We start from the raw sequence: 27,697 nt of genomic DNA, 5'->3' as shown, positions 1-27,697 counted from the left end.
GCCTTAAAAGGAACTTACATCTTACACGGGGAAACATACACATACACATATGCAATAAAGTGTTATAGGTAGCATAATATATATAATGGCATACAGAAGAAACGTTCAGTCCTACTTGGAATTATGCAAGGTATAGGCTAAGGAAAGTTTCAAAAAAAGCAGCTTAAGATGCATGTTGAAAGATGAAATGGCCATAATGATGATGATGGTAATAGGTTATTTCAGTTAGAGGGGCACAGAGTAAGTAAAGATATGGAGACATAAGGTGCATTTGGAGATACTCTGAATATGGCTGAAGTAGGGAGTATAAGCAATTCTTGGCAACAGTCATAACACAGAGTGTTCTCCACCCAATGTTTTAGCTTTTAGAGTGACATGGTACTTTTAAGTTGCAATCTTCCCTGTAAAATCAGATTGAGTGCTTAGGATTCAAATTATAAATCAGAAAACCAAAGAGGCCTGAAACAAATCCTATTCTACTATTATATAATTAGAAAGTAGTAATTACCAATAGAATAATTTGCAAAAAGTTACATTTATATATATTTTATGTTAAAACCTAGAAACACTAATACAAAAGTAAAAATAATTTTGAGATGTTTATATGAGGCTCCTCATGAGAATAGGACTTAACCAAGTATTTCTATATACTTAAAATATTTTTGGCTTATTCCATCAATTCTGTATTCCCCAAGAGGAACTCTAATTTTACATTTCCGATGGTCGCTATATATTATGTTTTATGTTTTAGAAACATGTTAAATAACATACATGTGCCACTAGAATTATTAGGTTAGTGCAAAAGTAATTGTGGTTTTACACTACTGAACTTTGCCATTTGATATTGGAATACATTCTTCTGCAGGGTTATGTTACATGTCATTTTAATGAACATCTCTCACTTTATGTTTTTTTTTGCTAATAACTTATTACTTGCTGTTGATTTTATATTTATTTTAGACTAGGGAAATGATGTTAGACAAAAAGCAAATTCAAACGATTTTTTTATTCAAGTTCAAAATATGTCATATAGCAGCGGAGATAACCTGCCACATCAACAACACATCTGGCCCAGGAACTGCTAACCAAAATACAAAGCAGCAGTAGTTCAAGAAATTTTGCAAAGGAGATGAAAGCCAAAGATGAGGACTGCAGTGGCCAGCTGTCGAAAGCTGACAACAACTAATTGAGAGCATCATCAAAGTTGATCCTCTTAAAAACTACATGAGAAGCTGCTGAAGAAGTCAGTGCTGACCATTCTACACTCATTAGGCATTTGCAGCAAACTGGAATGGTGAAAAGGCTTGGTAAGTGGCTGCCTTGGTAAGTGACTGAAAATTTTTTAAAAATCGTCCTTTTAAAATGTTGTCTTCTCTTATTCTATGCAACAATGACAAACCGTTTCTTGATCAGACTGTGACGTGATGAAAAGTGGACTTTAAACAACAACCCGTGACAACCAGCCAAGTGGTTGGACAAAGAAGCAGCTCCAAAGCACTTCCCAAATCCAAACTTGCACCAAAAAAAAGGTCTCAGTTGCTGTTTGATGGTCTACAGCCAATCTGATCCACTACACCTTTCTGAATCCCTGCAAAATCATTACATCTGAGAAGTATGCTCAGCAAATCAATGAGATGCACTGAAAACTGCAGTGCCTGCAGCCAGCACTGGTCAACAGACTGAGTCCAGTTCTTCTCCACAGCAACGCCTGACTGCATGATGCACAACCAACGCTTCAAAAGCGGAATAAACTGGGCTATGAAGTTTTGCCTCATCCACCATATTCACCTGACTGCTCACCAAACAACTATCAACTTCAAGCAGCTCAACTTTTTCTAGGCAACATGCTTCCACAACCAGCAGGTGGCAGAAAATGCTTTACAAGAGTCTGTCGAATTCCAAGGCACAATTTTTATGCTACAAGAACAAACTTAGTTCTCATCGGCAAAAATGTGTTTGGTTTAATGGTTCCCATTTTGATTAATAAAGATGTGTTTGAGCTTAGTTATAATGATTAAAATTCTTGGTTTGAAACTACAATTACTTTTGTAACAACCTAATAAGTACAAGCTGGAATCAAGATTGCCGGGAGAAATATCAATAACCGCAGATATGAAGATGACACCACCCTTATGGTACAAAGTGAAGAGGAACTAAAAAGCCTCTTGATGAAAGTGAAAGAGGAGAGTAAAAAAGTTGGCTTAAAGCTCAACATTCAGAAAATGAAGATCATGGCATCTGGTCCCATCACTTCATGGGAAATAGATGGGGAAACAGTGGAAACAGTGTCAGACTTTATGTTTTGGGGCTCCAAAATCACTGCAGATGGTGACTGCAGCCATGAAATTAAAAGACGCTTACTCCTTGGAAGAAAAGTTATGACCAACCTAGATAGCATATTCAAAAGCAGAGACATTACTTTGCCGACGAAGGTCCGTCTAGTCAAGGCTATGGTTTTTCCAGTGGTCATGTATGTATGTGAGAGTTGGACTGTGAAGAAAGCTAAGTGCCGAAGAATTGATGCTTTTGAACTGTGGTGTTGGAGAAGACTCTTGAGAGTCCCTTGGACTGCAAGGCGATCCAACCAGTCCATTCTGAAAGAGATCAGCCCTGGGATTTCTTTGGAGGGAATGATGCTGAAGCTGATACTCCAGTACTTTGGCCACCTCATGCGAAGAGTTGACTCATTGGAAAAGACTCTGATGCTGGGAAGGATTGGAGGCAGGAGAAAAAGGGGATGACAGAGGATGAGAAGCCTGGATGGCATCACCGACTGGGTGGACATGAGTGGGTAAACTCCAGGAGTTGGTGATAGACAGGGAGGCCTGGCATGCTGCAATTTCATGGGGTTGCAAAGCGTTGGACGCAACTGAGCGACTGAACTGAACTGAATAAGTACAAGTTGATTTCGTCAGTAAATCAGGTTTTGGGTACATGAATAATGGAATGGAAACTTAAACTTTTTAACATTTTAAAATGTATCCCCCTGTTAGTCTTCAAACTGCAGAAGTCTTTGAGGGCTAGGTATCACTTGATGTGTGATACTAAGTTACCAAGTTATTCACGTGAGAGTCCCTTTCTTAAAAAAAAAAAAAATCAGAATTTTAAACCTATGAAGAGACTTAGATTCAAGTCCATTTTTGTTACTGATTTCAAGCAAAAAAGCTGCTAAATGCTACCTCAACTCAGTTTTTAAAAAAACACAAATTGCATTCTTCAACAAATTAGTTAATATTAGCTACTTGCTTTGAATATTTTCTTGAAGAATGCAGTGCAGTAACTTAGTGTCACACATCAGTATCAGCTAATATTTAAAGTACATCATTTTAGATTATGGGATTCCCTGGTGTCTCAGGAGTAAAGGATCCGCCTGCAGGAAACGTGGCTTCAACTCTGGGTTGGGAAGATCCCTTGGAGAAGGAAATGGCAACCCATTTCAGTATTCTTGCCTGGGAAATCCCATGGACAGAGGAGCCTGCAGTCAGTCCATGGGATCACAAAAGATTAGGACATAACCAAACCACAAAACAACAATTTCAGATTACAGTTACTTTATCATATGACACACTTGAAGTGAACATCAATTACATCTGCACACAAGAAATTTCTTTTCATTCTATTCCCATGCAGTGCATGCAGCTAAATATAGTTTCTGAAAAGCAACCCAATTTATAATGCTTAGCACTTAGAGTTCAGTTAAGTTCAAAGAATTATTAACTGTTAATCGGAAAAGTGGTTAGCTGTGGAAAAAAGAAGACCTAGCATATTCATCATAAAGTAAAATAATGAAGGAACATACTGAATTACCTCATTATTCTATCACCTATTGTGGTTCCTCTGATATTAAATCTAGTGAAGGGAACACAATAACTAAAGTCACTCACAAAGACTTCACTTCAAAGAACCAAATATTTAAAGCATGAAGGCCACTACTTTTATCATTTATCATATAAATCTAAAATACTTTTGTTATCCTTTGTGACTCGGGGTATTATGTGAGAATATGTCATTCAACTAAATGTATATGAGGAAATTAAAGACAAATAGCTCACTGAAGATAGACTGGAAGGAAAACATTGTACTTAATTCCTTTTATCTTACAAAAAGATTAGAACCTAACCTCGTTACAGAATGCAGGGAACTTGCAGAGAGTCATATTATCAGTACCATCCACTGGAACACCTACATTAGCTCCCAGGGCTGAGCTGCTCTTTAGGAACTAAGTAATTAAGCCCCGAGCTGATTCATTTGTCGTAACTGTAAGACTGGATAACAAGCAAGTAAAGAATAACAGAGCTTTTAACTCCCTAGGAGTTCAGTTCTCTATGATTATTTTTTTCTCTGCAATTTTAATAAAGAATAAATTTGTATCACTAGAAATACTGAAAAAGTGATAATGATGATTCATCAGATGACAGCAAATTTACAGTATACAAAGAATTTTGGCTTTAAAGAAGGCCATGTTCCATAGTCCAAAATAGGTAAATAGAACTGAATATGCAAATAAGAAAAATATTTTTTAAAAGTGGTATCTTTAATCTTTATAGAAAAAAAATTTTAGAGCATCTTAACTGAGTCTATAAAAACTATCCAAGACTATTTGAGAACTTCATAAAGCTTAGTTAGATTCTTGTCTCTTTTTAGAGAGTAAAAACCTCTTGGGTTTGTCAAGAGGATGAACTGTCAGGCCATCCTATCATTTACTAGAAGTTGGATTTGGTGTGCTGAAAACAGTTTACATGAAGACCATCTAAACAATAAACCCCTAAACAAAAAACCACTTTTCTTTCATTCCAAGAGCACCTGTTTATGTCTCTAAATCCAATATATAAAATCCCTAAGAGATGTACATACTACTTTTATTTTTTTAAACCATATTAGAAAGTAGATATGTTTGACTAGTTCTTTCTTCAATTTAGTTTCCATTTAATGTTCTGTGTTCCTGCTATAAACAAAGTTAAAGGAGATCTAACGTGGTGATTTCACAGATTTGTTTCAAACTTTGATAATCTGTCAACAGAGGAATTTTACCATATACTGTAGCTTGGTTTCCTTCTCTAAGACTGATCTGCTATAAAGCAGGGATCAGCAAACTACAGCTCTTTGGCCAAATCTGACCAGCTGCCTATTTTTGTAATGAACCACTAGAGACCAGTGGTTTTTATAAATGATTACATCTTATATGGTTATGTAAGTGCTTACATAACAGCCTCCATTTTGCCTCCTGGCCAGTAAAGCCTAAAATATTTCCTCTTTCGCTTTTTAGGAAAAAGTCTGCTGGCCTCTGCTATAGAGAGTCCCAGTTATATTTAGACTGAGACTAGCTATATTTAATAAGGAGAGATTTTAAAATACCTATGTTAGTCGTTAAGGCTAACATTTTACTTTCTAAGACATTTCCTTCTCATGCTTGATCTCAGCTCAAAAGTGAAAACCTGGGTCATATTTATTTAACCAAATTATAAGAATACAAATCTTTATTAAAAAAAATTGTAACTCTGTATTGCTAAGAACTGTTTTGATATTTTCATTAAACGTGTCAAAAATAACTTAGCTACAAACTTTTTAGGTTTCATTTAAAAATTAAATGTGTGGCAAAAAGTTTATGAGATCCACTATGTAATTCTTCATCAAATTAAAGTACAAATCTAAGTATATACTCGTTAACCATTTAAAAATTTTGGGATCATCTCTCTGGCCTAACCAAACTAATCTTGACTGGGTTTCTCAAATGGCAGCAAGAGAGGACATGCATCCTTTTAATCTGGCATTTCATCCAAGTGAGATGTTTACTTAGACTCTAAGAACCAAATGGTGTGATTTTTACGGCAGAGCTTTGGAATTCTTTATTCCTTTCAAAATAGAAATTCTCAAAAACAAAAATCATATGCTTATTCTTAAACTGTTGAATGATTCTTTTCATGTTCTTAAGAAGTAAACTTTCTTAAACTTTCTATCTTTAGAACAAAAAAGTCAGCATACTCATTCCTCCAAATTTTGGAAGTAAGATAAATGGCCAGGGATGAAGAGCCCTTAGAAAGGTACAGAAATAAAAAGTATACTTTATATAGGTAGTTCAAATTTTAATCAATTTGGTACTCAGGAAGTTAGGAATTATCAAAATTATTTACAGAAAAGTCAGAAGGAAGATCTTACACCATTTGCAAATTTTTTTGGTAAATAGCTAGGAAAGAATAATGCAAATTTTAAAGGAAAACTGATGTAATTATGAAACAGCCACTTTAATCACCTCAGCATTATCTCAGTATGTACAACTTTGTGTATGTACGTATATACACTGATATATATAATATTGTATCTAATTTCATATATTTATTAAAACTGTTTTCTATTTATAAATGGCTTGCGTACTTGTCCTCTTCAACAAATTAATTTTCTCAAAAGGAAGAATTTTATTATCTTTCTATTACTGTTAAGTAAGTTTACTGCTATGTGCTATAGAATAATATACAGGACAAGTAACTAAATAATATATAGGACAAAAAAGGCTAAATACCTAAACTGACTATACAGAATACTAAATAATAGTTAAAAAGAAAAGCAGGGATGCAAATACAGACCAAGAGCTGGTTTCAAATCTGGATCTAACCATGAGAGCACAAATTTAAGAGTACATGTGTGAAGTGGGGTTGCTTTCAGGCTGTTGAACCTGATCATCTCTCCTCTAAAAGATTCTACTAGTCTAGTTCAGCAAATGGGTTTCTCGGGTCAATGAAGCTATCAGGTGTCAATTCTATGGCATGTCTAAATCTCAGGAGAATCCCTAAAATATACAAATCATGTAAGTATTACAAAAATGGTAAGTAAATGATAATGCTCAATAGAAAGATAATATAGTTTCTAGTAAGATATCCAAAGTAAGGACAATATGCTGCAAGATGTCCTGCATTCTCTAGGACCCATTATCCCCACAAATCCTCCTTTCTCATTCATGTTATACTACCATGTTAAAAAAAAATTTTTCCTTAGGTCTAGAATATACAAAATCTCTGCTTAGCACCTCAAGTTTCCTCATCTATAATGCAGGCCAGGTAAAAGTGTTATATAATTAGCCTGAATACAAGATGTTAAATAATCATTATTTTTTGCAAGTGTTTAATATTTACCAAAAATATATAATTCCTATTTAAACAAACAGACCTGGTAAGTGACATGGTACATTTTACTAGAAGGGATACTTAAATTTCATTTTTAATTACGACCTTAGTATCATTTAAGCTATGTAAGTATAGATAAAAAATGAAGGACCTATGTTTGCTTATATAATTTGAAAGCCAAAAATGTACAAGCATAAAATAGTTATAGTCTCTGGCTCTCCATCCTAGGTTTTAAAAACCATCAGTTTAATTTTCAAATTGTGCCATGCTTGCCAACCTTATTTGCATACATCAAGTGGTAATAATACTCTATGGGACTCCCTCTGAGTATGGAAAGAAATGAAACTAAGTTTTACTTGTCTAAAATATATACTAAGAATTTGAAGACTAATGTGTATTAGGTGAAGACAAAATGTTTAAAAGTCACTGCAAAGTAAACACTTTGACCAAATATGACTAAAGGCAGATACTTATCCATCTTTTCATAGTTAAGAAAAGGCAGCTAAACTGAACTTCAAGTTATTCTATCAGGAATTTTGCTTGTCCTCTCTAGAGCCATTCTTATTATAATTGCTTTTTAAAGTCTAAGCAGCTACATGGAATGTCTTGGTTATTTAATACACCTATCATTTATTTAGTGCTTTCAAAGTGAGACAAGTCCTTTGACTGATTTTTTTCTAAATTCTGATAACAATTCTAAACAATTATAATCTCATTTTATAGATAAGGAAACTGAGCCTTTGAAAGATACCAAGTAATCTGAATGAGGAAACAGCTAGTAAATGACACTCTTGATCATTATATAACATTGCCACTCTTTAATGGTAAATTAATATTTTCGTATTTTTCACTTGACAGAAATGTCAGAACATTTTATAAATAGCAGTACATTGAGCATAAATACACGTGATACAATTCTTCATGCCTGTGAAAGCTAAGATTTTAAAGGTAAAATCTGATTCTCTAGAATAGGACAGAACTTACAATGAGATATGATGGCACTAATTACAGAAATAGTTTTAGGAATGTATGAAATGCAATATACTTTAAAGATTTATTTTATCCACTAAAAATTAAAATATATCCTTATGAACACATAAAATCAAAAGTGGAAAAGCTATGAACATGTAAAGCAATTTAATTCTTTACTGCAGTTAAAATATTTGTTACTTGGTATGACTTTTCATTTCTGAAACTGAGTTACTTAGTAAAAGTCAGAGAAAAACAGTGTTCTCAAAAAGAGAACTTTATCACACTACCTTAATCCAGGGTTAAGAGAAAAGCAGAAAAATTAAGCGCTAAAAAAAACCCAAACTGATAAAAGGCCAAGATCTCTATGAGGCAATCTGACAACTAAAGATAAGCCTAACTCGGTAAATGACCTGTTGGTCATCCTCAATATTCCTTCCTCTGACTCTGTAAACTGAAGACCAGGCCTTTGTGCTGAAGATAAACAGCAATTCTTTGTATCTTCTTTATATTCTTTTGCTCAAAGAATGCAATATGCAATATGTGAAATTACTTATAGTTCACAAAATTCTATGAGTTTATATGGCTGAGATACATTTAGAGGAAGTAACTGTCAAAAATGGAAAGATTCTTTTATATAACTTCAAAGAAAGAAATAAAGCCTTGTGAATTATATTTTTATAGTTCATGTTAATTAAAAATTTACCAACCTATCACCAGGTCCTGCTCGGTACCTTGCACCTGGGATCAGGACCGGGTCGTCGTCACTGTCATCTGTGTCCTGGAGAGCAGAGTCCCTGGTCAACGTCTCCTCATGGGCCGAAGGCCCGATGGCTTCTGTTTGTGACTGAGGCTCAGGATTGCTGGTACTATGTCTGGAAGCACTTGTAGTGCTAGTTTGATCTGAAGTTCCTGGTTCTTTGTCTTTTTCAGACAAAGTGGATTCTTCTGCAACCCCACAAGGGCTATCAAGATTGAAGTCATTCCTTTCTCCTGAGCCAGAATCCAATGACTCAGAAGTAAACTTATCTGATTGTGCTGTCAGAAAATAAAGTAGTAACAACTGGTCATGTCAGCAACACTACTTACTTAATCTAACTTCAGACATTTTCTAATATAAACCTAATTCCCCTACATGAAGAACAAAATCCCACAATACATCTATTTGGAAGCAGTCTCTAACTCTGGAGAGACTAACACAGATTACGGCTTCCTGTTTTCCTACATGAAGGGATCATCTACAGAGAACAGGGCGACTCACCTGTGTCTACATGGCTTTGAGCTGCGCTTTCTGTAGACGCACCTTCCTGCAGTGTCACATCCTCTGACGACTCTTCAGGAGTTTCTGGGAATTAAACCAAATCATCTTTAAATCCTAACTTTTTTTTTTTTTTTTAAGAAAAATAAACACTAATTTAATTAATATTCTAGGTGTCCTATACATAAGCAGTTCTTAACCCTTTTAGGGTCATAGAAACCTCTGACACTCAGATAAAAACTCCCCAGAGTATAATGCAAATACTATGTTTGTACCCACAAAACTGTAAAATACCATCAGGAACAGATGTGGGTATTTGCTATTTGTTTATCACTTTTGCCCACTGCCTCTTCCCAAAGTCTATGCATGGACCTTCATGAACTCTATGTGAAGAATCCTGCTTGAGATTATTCCTCCCAACTGACATTCCTCAATTTTGATTTTATTTTCTCCTAAATGTCAAAGAATATAAACTTAAAAACTGAGTATTTTTCTTCCTTTTGCCATATACTTGGTCTAATTTGAACTATCATGAGCAAAGAGTAAATTTAGCCTCACCATAAATTCTATTTGGCTACTGAAAACATTTATTTCTGGGATTTAATTCCATAGACCTATGAAGGATCAGGTTTTTTTGATCCTAATTGTACATCTGCTTGCTAGATAGTCATCTTATATGTATTTAATTCTTGTTAGCTGTGTTACACTGAAGTATGTATTCATTTAATGAAAAACAATTCATGAATTCATTTATCAACTATGTACTGAAAATCTACTGTGTTCTAAGGCTGTGAAGTTGCTCAGTCGTGTCCAACTCTTTGCAACCTGATGGACTATAACCTATCAGCTCCTCCATCCACAGGATATTCCAGGCAAGAGTGCTCAAGTGGATTGCCATTTCCTTCTCCAAGGCTGTACTAATCCCTAAATTTCATATGATGATCACATAAAAATATTCCAGGAAAGGGTTCTAAAAACATTCTCCAAATGGCTCTAAGTTCTTATATGAAACAGGATTCACTCATAACTTGTTTAGATTTTACTCTTTTTTCTTTCCCTCCATAAACAACCTATATTCTTTGAAAAAAAATCAAGATAGATACTCTGGATTTCACTGCTAGGTATAAAAACGGTAATGATAACTCAAACCAACATTTATATCTAATGTATTGTCAGTATGATGACCATCTATCCTGGCCCCTGTACCCACAGAGGGGAACTACGCTTCCCTGTGATGCCTCATCTTAAATGCTTAAGGTCCCTATCTTTCGCATTTGCTATTGATTCAACTGCAGTAAGTGGACTATTGATGCAAAAGTTAAAAAACAAAACTGTAGCACTGATATATCAGAAAAACAGGTAAACAAACATCCAACATCGGGTTTTGTCAGGACAAAATATCACCTTACTTGCTTCACTCTCTCCTTCTGGTGGCTGCACTGGGCTCTGTGGGGCCAAGGATTCCTCCTGATCCTCAGATTTGCAGTGGCTCCCATTTCCTCTGGAACTTGAGGCAGTACTGCTCCTACAATCAAGACAAGCTATGTCACCAGGAAGTCAATATATGTCAACTTTTAGGATAATTTTTGTAATTTACAACTAGAGAAGCTGATCAAAAAAGTTCAGACTATAATATTTTACAACTAGAGAAGTTGACTAAAAAAAATCAGGATACAAATAAAACACAAGGTTTACATTAGCAGTACTTGTGAAACATCACTTAAAAAAAAAATCAAGGTGATTATTCCAATCCACTTTTAATATTAAAGAGAGATTTAAAAATATAAATTCTTCACTGACTGATGCTCCTACGATCTGGTATATATTTTTACAAGTCTCTCTATTGAATTTTAACTTAATTACATAATCTCTCTTCTTGTCCTCACTACAGATGTTTCAACATATTAAAATTCCTACTGATTTTACAAACTTTGATCATACACCCTTTTAGACTTTGTTGTTCTAGGCTACTTTTAAATTGATACTTGAAAAGAGGCCTGGAAGTTTCTTTGCTCTTTGAATTGTCCTTTGTAGATCACTGCCAGTTCTAGACTGCTGTTCAAATATGGCAAGTGATCGACACCATAGTTTTGTAGAAGGAGAGAATGATGTTTTCTATTTTAATTTTAATACCTACCTGATGACAACCATAATTCTGTTATTATTTTTGGCTAGAGAAGAACACCATACCAAGTTAAATAACTAATTTTCAATGAACATTCTGTGACAAATCATGACATATGTGTAAAAAGGGAATTGAGTGGGAAAGAAAATAGAAGAAAATGTATAACAATCTTATTAAGGTTAAAATTAAATTCAGAAAAATGGAACAATTTCTTAAATTTAGTAAAGATGTGAACAAGAAAAAACTGAACGGCTACAACAACTTAAAAAACGTTAATCATAGACAAATAGCAGTGACTCAATAAACAATGCAAATTATCATGGAATGTTTGTCAAAATTTTACAAAAGCTATTTTTTGGCTAATTATGGAAGTTAATTTAATTTTTTAAATGGCATCCATATATATTTTTAAGAAAAATGCATATCTACATGGGTATATACACAGAGGAAAAGATCAGAAAGAATATTTATCAGAAAAATATCAGAAAGATGACACCAATGTTAACTGTCATCTCAGTTGGGTTACTGTTAATTTTTTTTTCAACTTTTCTTTAGATTCTTATTTCTTTTGCAATGAACGTGTATTTCTTTTCAACCAAAAAGTTGAGTATAGCAATTCTGATAAAGATAAGCCAATGTGATATATAAATCTCCCCCCCCTCCACCATTGAGAAAGCTATGATCCAGGCTTAAATAGAATGCTCAGTGTAGAAGTTATGATAGGGCACTGATGTAAGAAGACAGAGCCATTAGTGGAAAAGACAAATAATCAAATAAATACATTTAGCATGTGTGAATATGGTATTTTAAAATCACAGATAAATGACTAACTAGATCGTTCAATAAAAGTTACTGAGAAAAAGGAAAAGCCATGTGGAAAAATTGAGCTATAGGCCCTACATCATACTTTATGGTAAAATAAACTATAAAAAGATTAAACATATTTTTGATATAAAAGCACAGAACTATAAAAGGAAATCAAGAAGAAATCTTCCCCTAATTCTGAGAAGGACAAGGAGCATTAATTAGCTCACAGGCTGAAACCATAAAGTGAAACTACCATAAGCAAACTTAAAGACAAACAATAAACTGGGGAAAATATCTCCAACAAATGAAGACAAATGATATTACCCTCACTTAATTCTCTACAGCTCTTATAAGTCAGTAAGAAAAACATAAACACCACAGTAAAAAACTGGGCCAAGGATTTAAAAGGCAATTTATAAAAGATGACAATTATAGCTAACAATATTTAAAGCTTATCATGTGCCAGTCAATAAGCTAAGTTAGCGCTATGTACTTTTTTGGCATGGTCTCATCAAATCTTCCCAATAAACCCTGAGGAAGGTTGTATTAAATATTCCCATTTTCAGATGAAAAAACTAGTATTTACAGAGGTCCAACAGCTAGTCAGGTTCAGAGTCCCAACTATTTGTCTGTGTACTCTATTGCCTTCCTGTCATCAAAGAAACTAAAATAAAAGCAAGACATCATACTGGCATAGATGAAAAAGAATGCATTTTTAAAATCTTTTTTATAATGAATACAGAATATTTTTATAACCAGAAAAAAAGGCTACCTACTTTTTTGATAAAGAAATAAGAAACTAGTGAATAAGAGAATATAATTCATGGTTAGTTTTCAAAGAAGAAAAAGTACCATTCAAAAGAAGAGTGGGACTAAAGATGTTTGGTTAAAATATGCTCAGATGAGATTCTTGGTAAGAAATCAGTCCCTTCTGTACAGAAACATGAGAAAAGACTTGAGAATAAATACGATAATCTTTTGTGGTCTTAAATTATATACTAAGAAAAAGAGCCATGGATATCATAATTTTTAAAAGCTGAGGTCCAACAGTAGAGATCATAAAGAAATTCTATTGACCATGCCTTCAAATATACATCTAGAATCCAATCTCTTTTTACTACCTCCACTGCCCCCATCCTGGTCCAAGACACCACCTCAGCCTTGCGTGCTGCAGTCCATGGGGTCGCAAAGAGCCGGATACAACTAAGCGACTGAACACCACCTCTCACCCTGCTTACTGCCAAAGCCTTCTAACTGGTCTTTCGGTTTCTACCGAAGGCCTATTCTCTACACAGCAGCCAGAGATATCCTTCCTCCTTGTAAGACCCTCCTCACTTCCCTGACTGACCTTATCTGTTACTACTCTCTCCTTTGGTCACTCCACTCTAGCTACACTGTTTTGCTTTGTTTTCTTTTTAAGATCTTTGAACATACTAAGACTGCTCCTACTTCAGTGCCATTGTACTGGCTTTCTCTCTGCATAGGATGCTCTTCCCCCAGATATGCATAGCTCACTCCTCCTTACCCTTTTCACTGCCCAAATGTCATCTTCTCAACGATGCCTGCGCTTTCCTGGGGTTTTCCAATCAGCTTTACCTGGTCTATTTTCTTCCAAAGCACTTAATACCATTTAATAGGCTTTTGTTATACAATTCATTATTTATTATGTTTATTGTCTGCCTCCCATACCTAGAGAGTAAGCTCAAATAGGGCAGGGATTTTTTTTTGTCTATTTTTTTCATCAGTGTATTCCCAAAGTCTAGAGCAGTCTCTGAAACACAGAAGGTATTCAATAATAATAATATATGAAAATCCTATTTAATCAAAGATTTTAATATAAAGAAACACACAGAAACACAAATGGAAACCTGTGAATTAGAACAAATATTATAATATATCAACATATAATTAATTATATATTAATAAACAATATATAACTATATTATATATCATTTATATACAACATATTATATATTATACTAACATATAATATATAATAACATACAATTTAATATATCAATTATCTGGAATAATTAATATATTGGTTATTAAATGATTAACATAACCACCATATATTAATCACATATAATTATATTAATATATAATTAATTGTGTTAAGAAAGATTACATTGCCTACATGTTAATTTATATAATAACAGTAATAAATTTAAATACAGTATTTTGGATGCTGTCTCTCATGATAAAGGCAATGAGACAATGGCAAAGAATTTAGGAAGTTCACATAGCTAATTTTTTAAATATCATATTTAACTAGATTAATGAGCAATAAAAATAATCAGAAATGCCATCAAAAAGAATCTATACAACCACTGAAGTTCAAACTCACTAGTAATAAACTAAATAAAAATTACTGAAAAATCAAATACATAAGTTACAAATAAATGAATATACTGATATTGAATACTGGCCTGGAGACAGCAAAACATGTACTTTCATATGCTGTTGGGAGAAATGTAATGACAGATGATCCTTTTGAAAATAATTTTTCAATATCTTTTAATCTAGATACAGTTTTATTTCTGGAAAAAGTACCCCAAATCAATCACCTTAAAAGTAGAAAAAAGCTTGTAAACAAAGATATTCATAGTCTTATTTGGTAAAAATAAGTAACTTCACCCTAACTTAAAGGAAATGGATAAGTAAAACTATGGTATGTCCTTTTGATGGATTCTATCAGCTGACAAGATAATATTTGTGAAAACTAAGTAGTAATATGGGAGTATTTATTATAAAGTTAACTCTAAGTGTAGGGGAGAATTAAATATATTCAGTATCATTAAAATAATGTCAAACCAAAAATATATATGTATACATACATAAACATACATCTTTTACATTGGACCAAGCCTGCAAAAAGCTCCAAAATGTTAGGCTTCTTAATTTTTGCACTATTAGTATACTGGTGACTGATCATCTTCTGCATTTTCTATCAGAAAAATATCCCAGGACCAGCAATATCAGTATCACCTGGGAATTTTTTAGAAATGCAAATTCTCTGACTCCACCTCAAACTCTGAGAGTGGGGTCTAGTAATCTGTGTTTTAAGAAGCTCTCCAAGTGATCCTGAAGCATGCTAAAGTTTGAGAACCAATACATTATTGCAAAACAAAGATGAACTGTTAAAAATAACATCTAATACAATCCTACAGAACGGCTAAGAACATCGTCACGAAAGCAGTAACTTACCATTCATCTGTAAAGTTCAGTTTTATTGTGCTTGTAGTTGTTCCTTCTGTGCTGTAGTGCAAACTTAAAACTGGTTCACCTGTCCCTGGTTTGGGGCTCAGCTTTTCATTATTGTTATCTGAAAATTGTGTTTAAAACATTTGAAAAAAGTCTCTGAAATCAATAAAAAGATGACATTTCCTAAAATTTCTAAAACTTAAATTAGGTTGTCCTTGTCATAACTCTCTCACATCTGTTATGGTTCTCACTTAAAGTTCAAAAGCAAGTGTTATAGAAATACTCTATATTTCAAAGTGGCATTGAATCAAATTCTAGCTTTGAAACATGACTCCCTTTGATTCAGATGAAAATCACACACATTTGAGAACCATATTTAGTTGTTAGGGAATCAAAGAACATTAACATGAAATGACATACTTTATAAACTGGTATTTTTATTTAATGGAATTCTCAGGACTTTTTTTCTTCAGTTGCTAGAGCATTAAGAATAATTATCACTGGCTCCTTCAGAAATTCTGAGAAGTAAGATGCAAGGGCTCCAAAAGAAGCTGTTTAGTAAAAATTTTTACTGCAATTAACTGCTGTCAAATTCTTTCTGTTCTTTCAAATTCATAGACTCACAATCTAGGGAGGGATTACAGCCTGTACTCTGTTGGGAAGGAGGGGGGAGAAAAATTTAGTTATTTTCTAAAACTCTGTTACAAGATCATAGCTTTTGATATATTCCATTCTCCCCTTCCTGACTAATCCTGAAAGAAATTTGTTTTCTAAATTATGGGGAGGCAACTCCATCTCGAGTCCATAGCTGATACTCATAATACATGTCTATCTCAACATATAAAATCTTTATAAAATGGTAAAAAAAATTAAGAAACTCAGAAATCAATACAAATCATTTTAAAGCCACCTCTTCCCTCCTCTCCAAAAGGAATACTCAGATATTCAAAGACAAATTTGAACAGGGCTTTATAAATTTTTCATTTTATGATGAATAACAGCTTGGGGGGACATTAAAATGTATAGAGAATAAAAGCTGCTATATAACCAAACATGTAATATTTCTGCCAGTTCCTTGCAGAAAGAAAACTCATCTGTAACATAATTATTTTTTGGATACTATTTCAAGCACTTGATACAGTACCTGATGGTACTAAAAAGCAGTTTTCTGTCATGAAAACAGTATCAACCTAAGCAGTAACAACTTGATGAAATCAAAATTACTCAACATTTTCAGTTACTGGGCCCACTTTTTATTGCAATAAGGAACGTTTATCTTTCTGCATTCCTTTGAACATGCTAGAGCACTTACTAAAAGAGAACCTGACAGAAACTCTGCTCTAGCTTTTATCCTGTGAGAGGACAATTAACAAGACTTAAGAATACAGAACAGTAGCAGAAAGGAAAAAGGATTGCTCTCCAAGAGAGGAGAAGCCAAGCTGATAAAATTCAGGAGTATCCATTCTTACATCTTCACTTCCAACTCATGTGACATCCTCTCCTATAATATTAATTGCTTTTTGAAAGTAAAAGTTTGAATCAGTTATAAAGCTGGCCTACCAAATGGTATTCATTCTGTTTCTGTACTACTTCTGTTGACTATGTTCTTGATATAAACAGTTGCTGAGAAAAAAAAAAAAATTAACCATCCATTACAACTTTCAAAGATATGATAATTCAGTGTTTTAGGGGAGGTATTTTACCAAATGGCTCTCTTATAAAATAACCAAATTAACCTATCTTGAGCTTATGTGAAATTATCAAGAACAGGACTTTTTTTCGGTCCACATCATGAGGCCTGCAGGATCTTAGTTCCCTGACCAGGGACTCAACTTGCACTCTTGGCAGTGAAAGCCAGAGTCCTAAGCACTGGACCCCCAGGGATTTCCAAATGGCACGTCTAACGCATCTGTCCCACCCTTGCCAGCCTTTGAAATATGCGCTGTCAGTCACTTGTCCACACACAGCCTTCCCTTACTCTTTAGTTATGTTGCTGAAATTTCTGTTCCACTAATGCCACAACCACAGTCATTCTTAAGATATGGAATTGGTGATGACAGCCAAAAAGCTGAATGATAAGATTAAGAGGTTAGTTAAGAGGTAGAGTTGGGGCTATTTTTTTCATTATCTCTCGAACATTTTATAAACTGCCTTGCTATTATTTTCCTTTTAAAGTAAAGAAGAAATGGCGATGGGGGGAAGCACGTGTGAGAGAACTGTAGGAAGTTTTAAGAAGACATTTAACATCACAACACTGTAAATTCAACTATGCTACAATACAAAATTTTTTTTAAAAAGCCATTTACTGATTCATGTTGATGTTTGGTAGAAACCAATGCAATACCATAAAGAAATTATCCTTCAATTAAAAAAAGTTTTAAAAAAGAAGCCATTTAAATGCTTTATCAAAACTTCCTTTTTGAGTAAAATTAGAGGCAGCTATGGAGCCTGGTAGGCTGCAGTCCATGGGGTTGCTGAGAGTTGGAGCCTGGTAGGCTGCAGTTCATGGGGTCGCTAAGAGTTGGACACGACTGAGCGACTTCACTTTCACATTTCATTTTCATGCACTGAAGGACATGGCAACCCACTCCAGTATTCTTGCCTGGAGAATCCCAGGGATGGAGGAGCCTGGTGGGCTGCCGTCTATGCGGTTGCACAGAGTCGGACATGACTGAAGCGACTTAGCAGTATAGATATTTGGATGCTATGACTAAAGGAATATAATAGACAAAGAGCTAGCTGTTGAGAGGTCAAAAGGGTGTAGAAAATATCTACCAACCTCCAAGACTACCTCCAACCTCCAAAAGCAAGAAGTATCCTTAAGATGATCAGTGGGAATTAATACTTTCTTCCGAGGTTACCAACCCACTCCAGCATTCTTGCCTGGAGAATCCCATGGACAGAGGAGCCTGATAGGCTACAGTCCACAGGGTCGCAAAGAGTCGGACACGACTGAGCGACTTCACTTTCACTTTACCTATTACCAAGTTATTATTTAATCTCTCTGGAATATAACCCACACATTATAAAAATACATGCAAAGCACAGTAGTACTCATTTAATTTACAAAATGACTACAGTTGACAGATTTTGTTCATTTAAACTGTCAATGAAGTCATCAGCCTGGAGTAAAATGGGCCCATCATTATATCTCTGTTAGTTACAAATACTTCAGACCACCCCCTGCCCCCATCTAGTTCTCTCTTTGTAGCGTTAAATATAAATAACATCTCAGGCAGAAACACTGTACAACACAGAACCTGGCTTCTTCAACTGAAGCAATGATGCAAGTATATATCTGAAATTTAAACATTTATTTCCTAGCCTTGTTCATTCTAATCTTCCTAATTTAATACTCCTCTTCTTGATGTATACAACCTATCAGATTGAATTTTCTCAGAAATGTAGATAAATTAATAAACAAAGTTTCTAATAAAGTGCACATTTTAAGCTAAAAAGGTCTATAAAAATCTAAAGAACCAAGAAATTAATTTTATTACCTTATGTGAAAAAATACTTGTAAACATTTTAATTTTCAATAACTTGCTGTCTGTTAGAATCTGGATAAGCAAATACATCTTAAAAACTGCATTATTTGCATGCATACTTAGAATATATTACTGAAATTAAAAAGTAGAGATTTTAATCTAGGAGGAGTCTTGGCGTTGAGAACTTAATCAAATCCAATGACTACATAGAATGCACCATCATAAAAGTAACTAAATTTTGTTGAACATTACTATGTCCCAGGATATGTATAACCTTTGTAGCACATACTTTTCTCTCCATTTCATAGATGATGAAACTGATAATAATGTGGTAGATTCTTTTTCTCTAAGTGTCTTTGTATATGAAGTTCTTACTTACTATACTATCTTGGAAAAAATTTGAATACTAAGTAGAAAATAAGATTCCTCAACACATTTTAATTAAGAAATATCAACTGTCAGTATTATTTCTCAGAAATGATATATAATTCACATCAGCAACTTTGACAAAGTTCTGGTAATGCAAACTGTCACACTGGCATCAGACTACTGAAAAACTACCCTGTATCTTTTCCAGGGCACTAAGAGATTAAACTGTCAATAAAATTGTGGTGCACTCAGCACAAGGACAGTGTGAGGGGAAAAAACCACTTTAAATTTGTTCAACCCTGTTAAGGCGGCCATACATAATTGCTTTGAGTTCAACTATTAAGAACAACAGATGATATTAGTAGCTTAGAGTGATCTCTATCCAGGCAAACTACCACCCATTCAAACATATGCTTCAGAAGCACAGTCATAACAACATAAAAATCAAGACAATGTACTGTAAAAGACTTCATTCTTTGAAGATAGAAGTGAATAGTCAGTAACGTGAGATTCTAGAAAGCAAATTTAAAATAAAAGATCCTTTCCAGAAAGAGCCCTTTGCAGATTAATGCACTGGCTCAGAAAAAAAAATTATAGAGTGGGCTGGAATATAATTTGAAAGGAACTTCTCTGACCTTTACTTAATTAGGTAGCTTCCAAGCCTTTCACAGTCATAACCACAAATAAACTTTTGTTGTTGTTGTTTAATATACATTTTCAAATCATTCAGTCTGTGCATTTTGACTATAAACATTTGTGGCTCTAAAAAAAAAACATGCTCAAAGTAGATAACAAAATATTCTATCTTGGTAACTAGGTTTATATATCATCTAAATATTGTTTGGTCTTTTAGCTAGGATGTCCCTGGAGACCTATCCTATGTATAAATTTAAACAAAGCTATCAAAATTATGATAATTAAGTAGAATATTGCCACAATAATTAGTTCAGAACCACTATGCCCAACATTTTCTCTGCTGCTAGGTCACTATTCTAACTGTACAATCATCCATTAATCATGTATAGTAGATAAGTTGTGGATCATGTAGAAATAATCTATTCTTTGCCTCAGGGATTTTCTATTACACAAAGAACTTGTCAATATTTTCCCTTTTGTTATGCCCAATGTTTAAAATAAAAATCAATTTACAAGGAAACAAAATGTATGATGAAATCCTCTGAAAAAAAATTGATACATCAATAATTAAGCTCAACTATCTCCACAAATTTTGCACCCCCAACTTGCTTGACATACATAGAAAGGGCAAACATCTCAAGTATAATTTCTAGGCCAAGGTAAAATTTCCATTTTTATATGTCAGGAACCTATAACTTCTCTGCATAACGCAAGACTACTGGATATCCAAATCTTCAATCATTTGTATAAGGAGGCATACTCTGATTCAAAGTGGAGAAACTGTTTCTAGGAGTAGATTCTAAACAGAGAACTCCTATCTACCACATAGATGACTTTGAGGCAAGGCTCTCATTTTGAAACTCAACGTTCTCACTAGTGTAATCTGACTTTATACAGAAATGAACTATTTTATGAAAGCCAAAAACAAAGTACAACTTTATCACTCATATTTTACTAGGAAATCTCTCCTATATAATCTTTATATACAGAAATGAACTATTTTATGAAAGCCAAAAACAAAGTACAACTTTATCACTCATATTTTACTAGGAAATCTCTCCTATATAATCTTTTGGAAGTAATATTCTATAGAGTCAAATCTTACTTCTGGCAATCAAAATCCACCTGTATATCAGTAACGATCATTTTAATCCAATATACTTTTTTCATGACATAACACAAAAGAGTGAATTAAACTTAAAACATGGGGTTGGGATACATATAGAATCAGACTGTGCCTGGTTCCATTTTCCCTCTGATATTTAAAATTTATGGATTGAAATACAGTTGTCATTCTATCTATGTGACATAGCCTTTCTTTCCCTGTACTCCAGAACTGTTAAGTCTTATACCCCTCTGTTCATAAAAGTCTTCTATTCCTATTTCACTTTCAGTTTTGAGGGAGAACAGATAGTAAGAAAATAAGTAAAAATGCATACCCCATGTGGCACATAAACCCAACCAAAATTCTCATCCAGTGTTTTTCTTTTCATGACTCTTTCTTAAGCTACATTCTATTTTTTAAAAAAATCAAATCTGTCTGTCCCTCTGATTGATCAGATTACTTAGCATGGTAAAATGTGACTTCCAGATGAAAAGGAAAATGAACAGCTTAGAAGAACTCTCTCTATAACCACTTTCCCCTCCAGCTACCATTCTCCTTGCTTACTGAAGAACTTTTCTTATTTCTCATCTCTACTTTTTCTCCTTAATCTGCCCTCTATCAATCCAGTGAAACTACTCTCACTAATGAGACTGACCACCTCTGAATTTACTAATCTAGTGGGAGAATTTTCAGAACTCTTCTGTGTCTGCTACACAAGAGAGCAGACAACTCTCATTTGAAAATTCTCTTCTCCTGGCCTCATGCTCTGTAATACTTTCCCTATTACCTCTCGGTGTGGTTGTCGCTTCTCCATCCCCTTTATCAGCTCTCCTCTAGCAAAACATTTAATTCTAGAATTTTTTCTGATTTTTTTTTTCAGATGTTTTAGACTTCTCAGGTTTTACTTTCTTCCTAGATGACTTCACCTACTTCCATTTATCATCTACATGCATAAAATTCTCTGATTCACTTCTCCAGCTCTACCATCTTTTTTAAACTCCATAACCTACAATCAATTGCCCAACAGATTTTTCTACTTTGATGCCTCACACAGATTAGTCAAATTCAGTTCAGTTCAGTTGCTCAGTCGTGTCCAACTCTTTGCAACCCCATGAATCGCAGCACGCCAGGGCTCCCTGTCCATCACCAACTCCCGGAGTTCACTCAAACTTACGTCCATCGAGTCGGTGATGCCATCCAGCCATCTCATCCTCTGTTGTCCCCTTTTCCTCCTGCCCCCAGTCCCTCCCAGCATCAGAGTCTTTTCCAATGAGTCAACTCTTCGCATGAGGTGGCCAAAGTACTGGAGCTTCAGCTTTAGCATCATTCCTTCCAAAGAACACCCAGGGCTGATCTCCTTTAGAATGGACTGGCTGGATCTCCTCGCAGTCCAAGGGACTCTCAAGTGTCTTCTCCAACACCACAGTTCAAAAGCATCAATTCTTCAGTGCTCAGCTTTCTTCACAGTCCAACTCTCACATCCATACATGACCACTGGAAAAACCATAGCCTTGACTAGACGGATGTTTGTTGGAAAAGTGTCTCTGCTTTTCAGTATGCTATCTAGGTTGGTCATAACTTTCCTTCCAAGGAGCAAGCGTCTTTTAATTTCATGGCTGCAATCACCATCTGCAGTGATTTGGGAGCCCCCAAAAATAAAGTCTGACACTGTTTCCCCATCTATTTGCCATGAAGTGATGGGACTGGATGCCACGATCTTCGTTTTCTGAATGTTGAGCTTTAAGCCAACTTTTTCACTCTCCTCTTTCGCTTTCATCAAGAGGCTTTTTAGTTCCTCTTCACTTTGTGCCGTAAGGGTGGTGTCATCTGCATATCTGAGGTTATTGATATTTCTCCCGGCAATCTTGATTCTAGCTTGTGCTTCTTCCAGCCCAGGGTTTCTCATGATGTCCTCTGCATAAAAGTTAAATAAGCAGGGCGACAATATACAGCCTTGACGCACTCCTTTTCCTATTTGGAACCAGTCTGTTGTTCCATGTCCAGTGCTAACTGTTGCTTCCTGACCTGCATATAGGTTTCTCAAGAGGCAGGTCAGGTGGTCTGGGATTCCTGAAGCATATTCAAAACTAAGTTTGTGATCTCTACCTCCTTCTACACATCCTCCTCCATATGTTCTTCCTTTTCCAGGGTTACCTATTTTAGGAAGTGGACACTCATTTAATTATAGTCAGTCAAAACTTGGGAGTTATCCTTGGAGCGCTAGAAATGTCACCTAATCTCCATTATTATCTTGCCCAAACCATCACAAATAAATGTATAATCTAAGTCAAAAACACTGCATTTACTGTATAAAAGCAGGTTTAAGACACATCCTCACCCTTCTCTCTCCAAACAGGTTTTCACTGCTAAACCATCTCCCAGATAGAAATTCTGGAGTTGTTAGTGCAGTTTATACTGTGGACTCCTCTTCAATTATTTGCCTCATTCATCAAATCCTGTATACTCTACATTCTAAATATTTCTTGACTCTCTCCACATTTCCACCTTATTTCTATCATCAGGTTAAAACCCTTTCTTATCATCAGATAAGAGTTTTAAGGAGAGCCTCCTAAGTGATTTAGTCTCTAGACAATTCTTCATATTCTATTCAGAACAAATGAGATCAGGCCATATGTCCTATTTTTAATTCTTCACCAACTTGCTATTGCTCTTAAAATCTAAAACCCTAAAAAGTTCAAAAGGTCCTTCTCAATACAGACTCTACCTATCTCTTGAAGCCACAGCACACCCCAGTCATACTGGGATTCTTCTAGTCATTCTAATGTGATCTTCTCAGAGCCTCTGCAAATGCTATTAATATCCATTATCTCCTTTACTCCTTCTCTTTGACCTAACTGACTCATATAATCATCTTTCAGACTGCAACTAAGATGCCTCGTTCTCAGGAATACCTTACTTGAGCCTGTGCCAGAAGAAACAAAGACTCACTCGTGTGTTCCCCACTAACCTTGTTTCCTCTTTTAAAGCTCATATGATGCTTGTATTTAGTTTTTACATCATCTGTCCTTACTGTCAGATGAGGCCAAGGGTACTGGTTATGATCACAGACACTGGAACCAGACTGCTTGTATTTGAACCACATTCCTAACACAGACACACAACGTGTGACTTTAGACAAGTTTCTTAACCTCTCTTTACCTCAGTTTCCTTATTTGAAAATGGGGATAATAATGATACCTGCTGTATAAGACTGTGATGAGGATTAAGTAAATTAACATATAAAAATTGCTCAAAGTAATGTTTGACACACACAAAAAATGCAATATAAGTGTCTATGTTATTATTATGGTTGATAACTATTATTATTACTATTATTAATTAACTCTATGTTCCAAGCACAGGGAGCATTAGCTTTATTATTCGTGCATCCTGGTGCCAGGCCTAGTATTTGCCACAAGGTAACAGGCATTTAATATGAGTTGAATTAATGAAACAGATACACAGATAACTCTACTACTTATTTCACTTGTCTTTACATATCTCTTGGAGTCTTGGCTTCTTCATCAGTAAAATGAGGATCATATTACCTCATTAAACTGCAACAAATGGGATAATAGATACAAAATTCTTAACACAGTGCCAGTTACATACTTAAAACTCAATGAGAGCTATTTTTATCATAGACAATTCTGAATTAGAAAACAATTTAACTAAAAATGTAAAATCTGTTAGTAAAATCTGTTTTACTGGTTTCTGACCATTCACAAGTCTCTTTCTGTAAGTAAACATTTCATTAATGTCAAGAGCAGTCTGCTTATTAAAATAATGGATAATCAGTATTTGTTTCTAATGTCCCAAATTAGCATTTTTATTTCTTTAAATCTAGAATAGAAAATGAGTGTCTGACACATGCATAATTGCCTACAAGTATAAGTTTTAAACTTAATGGCATTATCAACTTCCACTTAATGATTATCACTGTAATGAATATAAAACAACTTACTATAATCATGGCCATAATTTAAAACTCAGGCAAAATTATTTCCTTATACCCTCTGAAAAATTAAATGTTAAGATTTTACATTTCTTTTGTTATTGTTGTTACTGTTACTAAAAGAAGGGAGAATTTCTGGCCTAAATATTTTTAACAGGAAAAACTGCTAGTTTTATTAAGAGGCAAGAGCAGTACATGTCAGAAGAGGCTTTTTCCCCTTATAGTAAGCATAAAAGAGACATAAATAAAAGGAAAATCAAAACTACTCATTAGAATATATTATTCAACCTAAATGCAGGACAAATGTAACTGTGCTTAAATAGTTTCTAATTAGCACATAAGGGTTGTTAATGTGTATACATACAGCTCTAAGTTTTACAGGAAAGTACTTCACAACAGGAGAAAAACAACATATATGCTGTATACTTATTTCTTTAAAAAACATTTTAATAAAACAAAAACTATTGAGGCAACCAGGTAGCTGCATTTATGGTCTTAAGGTTTAAACTAAATATATTAGACTAAGCTTTTTTAAAAAATTCAAAATTAAATACATGAAAACACTGACTGCAATCAATCAGTTCAATAATGTATACATAATTAGTGAAAGAAAATAAATCTTTGCAGTGAAACATGTCAATTACTATGTCAATTAAAATTTTTTTATTAGTAACATTTTTATCCTGGTAATCCCTAAATCAAAATAAAGAAAATCTATGAACTCTTTGGGAAATTAAATTAAGCAACATGTAAAAGCACCTGGACATTTGGAAGATGAACACTGTCAGGTAAGTATAAAACTGAATTATCAATAAAAAATGTATTAGTGTCTCTTGAAAGAAAAAAGAAATTTAAAATATGCTTAATTATTATATATTCAGGAAAAAACTTACTTAATGTACTAATTTTTCCACTCTACAAGGTAAAATGGAGAACAAGGGTCTCGTCAAAGATTAAAATAGCTTATCTGAGGGTATCAATTATTCCCTATACATACTCATCTACAAAGATTCTTTACTTTATAAACATACTCAGTTTTGAAATTATAACTCCCTCCCAGACATTACCTTTTCTCTGTCTTTTCATTTCTAATGAAAAGCTTACTGAGAAAGTCATCTACATAACAATGTCTCCACTTAAAAAAATATCTTTCTCCTCCAACCACTACTATCTGGTTTCTGCCTCCACATAATAACTGCAATGCCAAAGCACTGCCAAATTCAAGAAAATGTCTCTGTCCTTTTTATACCTGACAGCCCTATGTCATAACCTTACTTTTCCTGTGACTTTGGATACAGCATTCTTTCTGCCCTGTTTCTCAGATCACTCTTTTTCTGTCTCCTCAGCCAGGTCCTTTTCTCTGCTTGCTCTTCGTAGTGTAGACTTTCCTCTTTTCACTTAATCCTCTCTTCCTAGACCATTTTATCCACTCTCACCATTTCGACTGTTATCTGTAAGTTGACAATTCCTATTTTTATCTCCACCTCAGACTTCTCTGGTGACTTCCAGAAACTATATTTCTCCATCTGATGTCCAAAGGTAATTCAGACTAAACATATCAAGAAAATCTCATGTATCTTTTTTCCCCTGTAACTGGCAGTTTCTCTTGAAATCCCTATCCTAGTTGACAGCATTACTATCTATTGCCCCATCGAGACACCTGGGTATCACTCTCTCGTTTTAAAAACTAATCTTTCTCAAAGTCCCATCAATTCTAGCTCTTAAATATTAAAAAACAAAACAAAACAAAACAAACCTGTCCATTCTTCTCCTTTCCAACTGCTATACTTTTAAGATCAAATTACTCATCCACTCATCATCTCTCACTTGACCAACTGCAATAGGTCATGTGACCTTTTACATGGTCTTGCTCTTTTCAATTTTACTCCCTTCCAATCAACCATCTACACAGATGCCAAAACGATCCAACACATAAATCTGGTCATGTTTCTCCCAAGCTAGAATAATTCCCAGGGCATCTCACTGCTTAAACAATTGTTTTATTCACTCATTCAACAAATATCTACTGTTTAATGAAAACAGATATGGTGTTAGGCATTGAATGTACTATAATGAATGAAAACATTCAGAGAATATACAGAAAGACACGTATCAAACAATCCCTTAAATAAAGGTATGATTATGAATTTTGACAAATGTGATGAAGGACAGCAGGTCACAAAGAGATTAAGAGAGGAGAACTACTTCAGATTAAAATGTCATTCTACTTTTGGAAAAGTAGTATCTAAGTGAGTTTTGATGAGTACAAGTTGCTGAAGACAAAAACATTTTGGTAGAGACAATAGCATTCACAAGAGATTTAAGAGGGAAATGAGCTTAGAGTGTTAGAAAAACTGAAAGAAGGCCGAATTGTCAAGAGCTGAGTGAGTGAGAGAATGGGCCAGGAGTGTAGGGCCTTGCAAGCCAAGGCATGGATTTAGATTGCCTTAAGGGCAAACTAAATTCTCCAGTGTTCTTGCCTGGAGAATCCCAGGGATGGGGGAGCCTGGTGGGCTGCCGTCTATGGGGTCGCACAGAGTCGGACATGACTGAAGTGACTTAGCAGCAGCAAGGGCAAACAGTTTAAAAGTTTTAGGCAAGTGAGTAACAATATGCTTAGATTTACATTTTTAAAAGTTTACTCTGCCTGGAGATAACAGATG

At 34.5% G+C, this 27,697-nt stretch overlaps 1 protein-coding gene across 29 annotated transcripts in view; it reads right to left on the bottom strand.

Moving 5' to 3' along the window:
* DCAF6 (DDB1 and CUL4 associated factor 6) overlaps positions 1-27,697 on the bottom strand; it is a 184,839-nt gene that overhangs the window by 31,148 nt on the left and 125,994 nt on the right. For 16 of the 29 annotated variants that reach the window (XM_060415869.1, XM_004002739.6, XM_042229114.2 and 13 more), the window contains 5 exons: positions 15,485-15,602; positions 10,755-10,870; positions 9,349-9,432; positions 8,798-9,125; positions 3,808-3,849 (listed from right to left, as the gene is read on the bottom strand). In XM_060415869.1, coding sequence (XP_060271852.1) covers positions 3,808-3,849; positions 8,798-9,125; positions 9,349-9,432; positions 10,755-10,870; positions 15,485-15,602 — 688 coding nt within the window. The remainder of the gene's footprint in view (positions 1-3,807; positions 3,850-8,797; positions 9,126-9,348; positions 9,433-10,754; positions 10,871-15,484; positions 15,603-27,697) is intronic. The other 13 variants (XM_027977886.3, XM_004002738.6, XM_004002737.6 and 10 more) reach the window with 1 other exon arrangement.

This window comes from Ovis aries, chromosome 1 (genome assembly GCF_016772045.2).
Source record: "Ovis aries strain OAR_USU_Benz2616 breed Rambouillet chromosome 1, ARS-UI_Ramb_v3.0, whole genome shotgun sequence".
Lineage (NCBI taxonomy): Eukaryota > Metazoa > Chordata > Mammalia > Artiodactyla > Bovidae > Ovis > Ovis aries.
The sequence above is the reverse complement of the archived record's forward strand: the minus strand, read 5'-3'. Positions and strand labels throughout refer to the sequence as shown.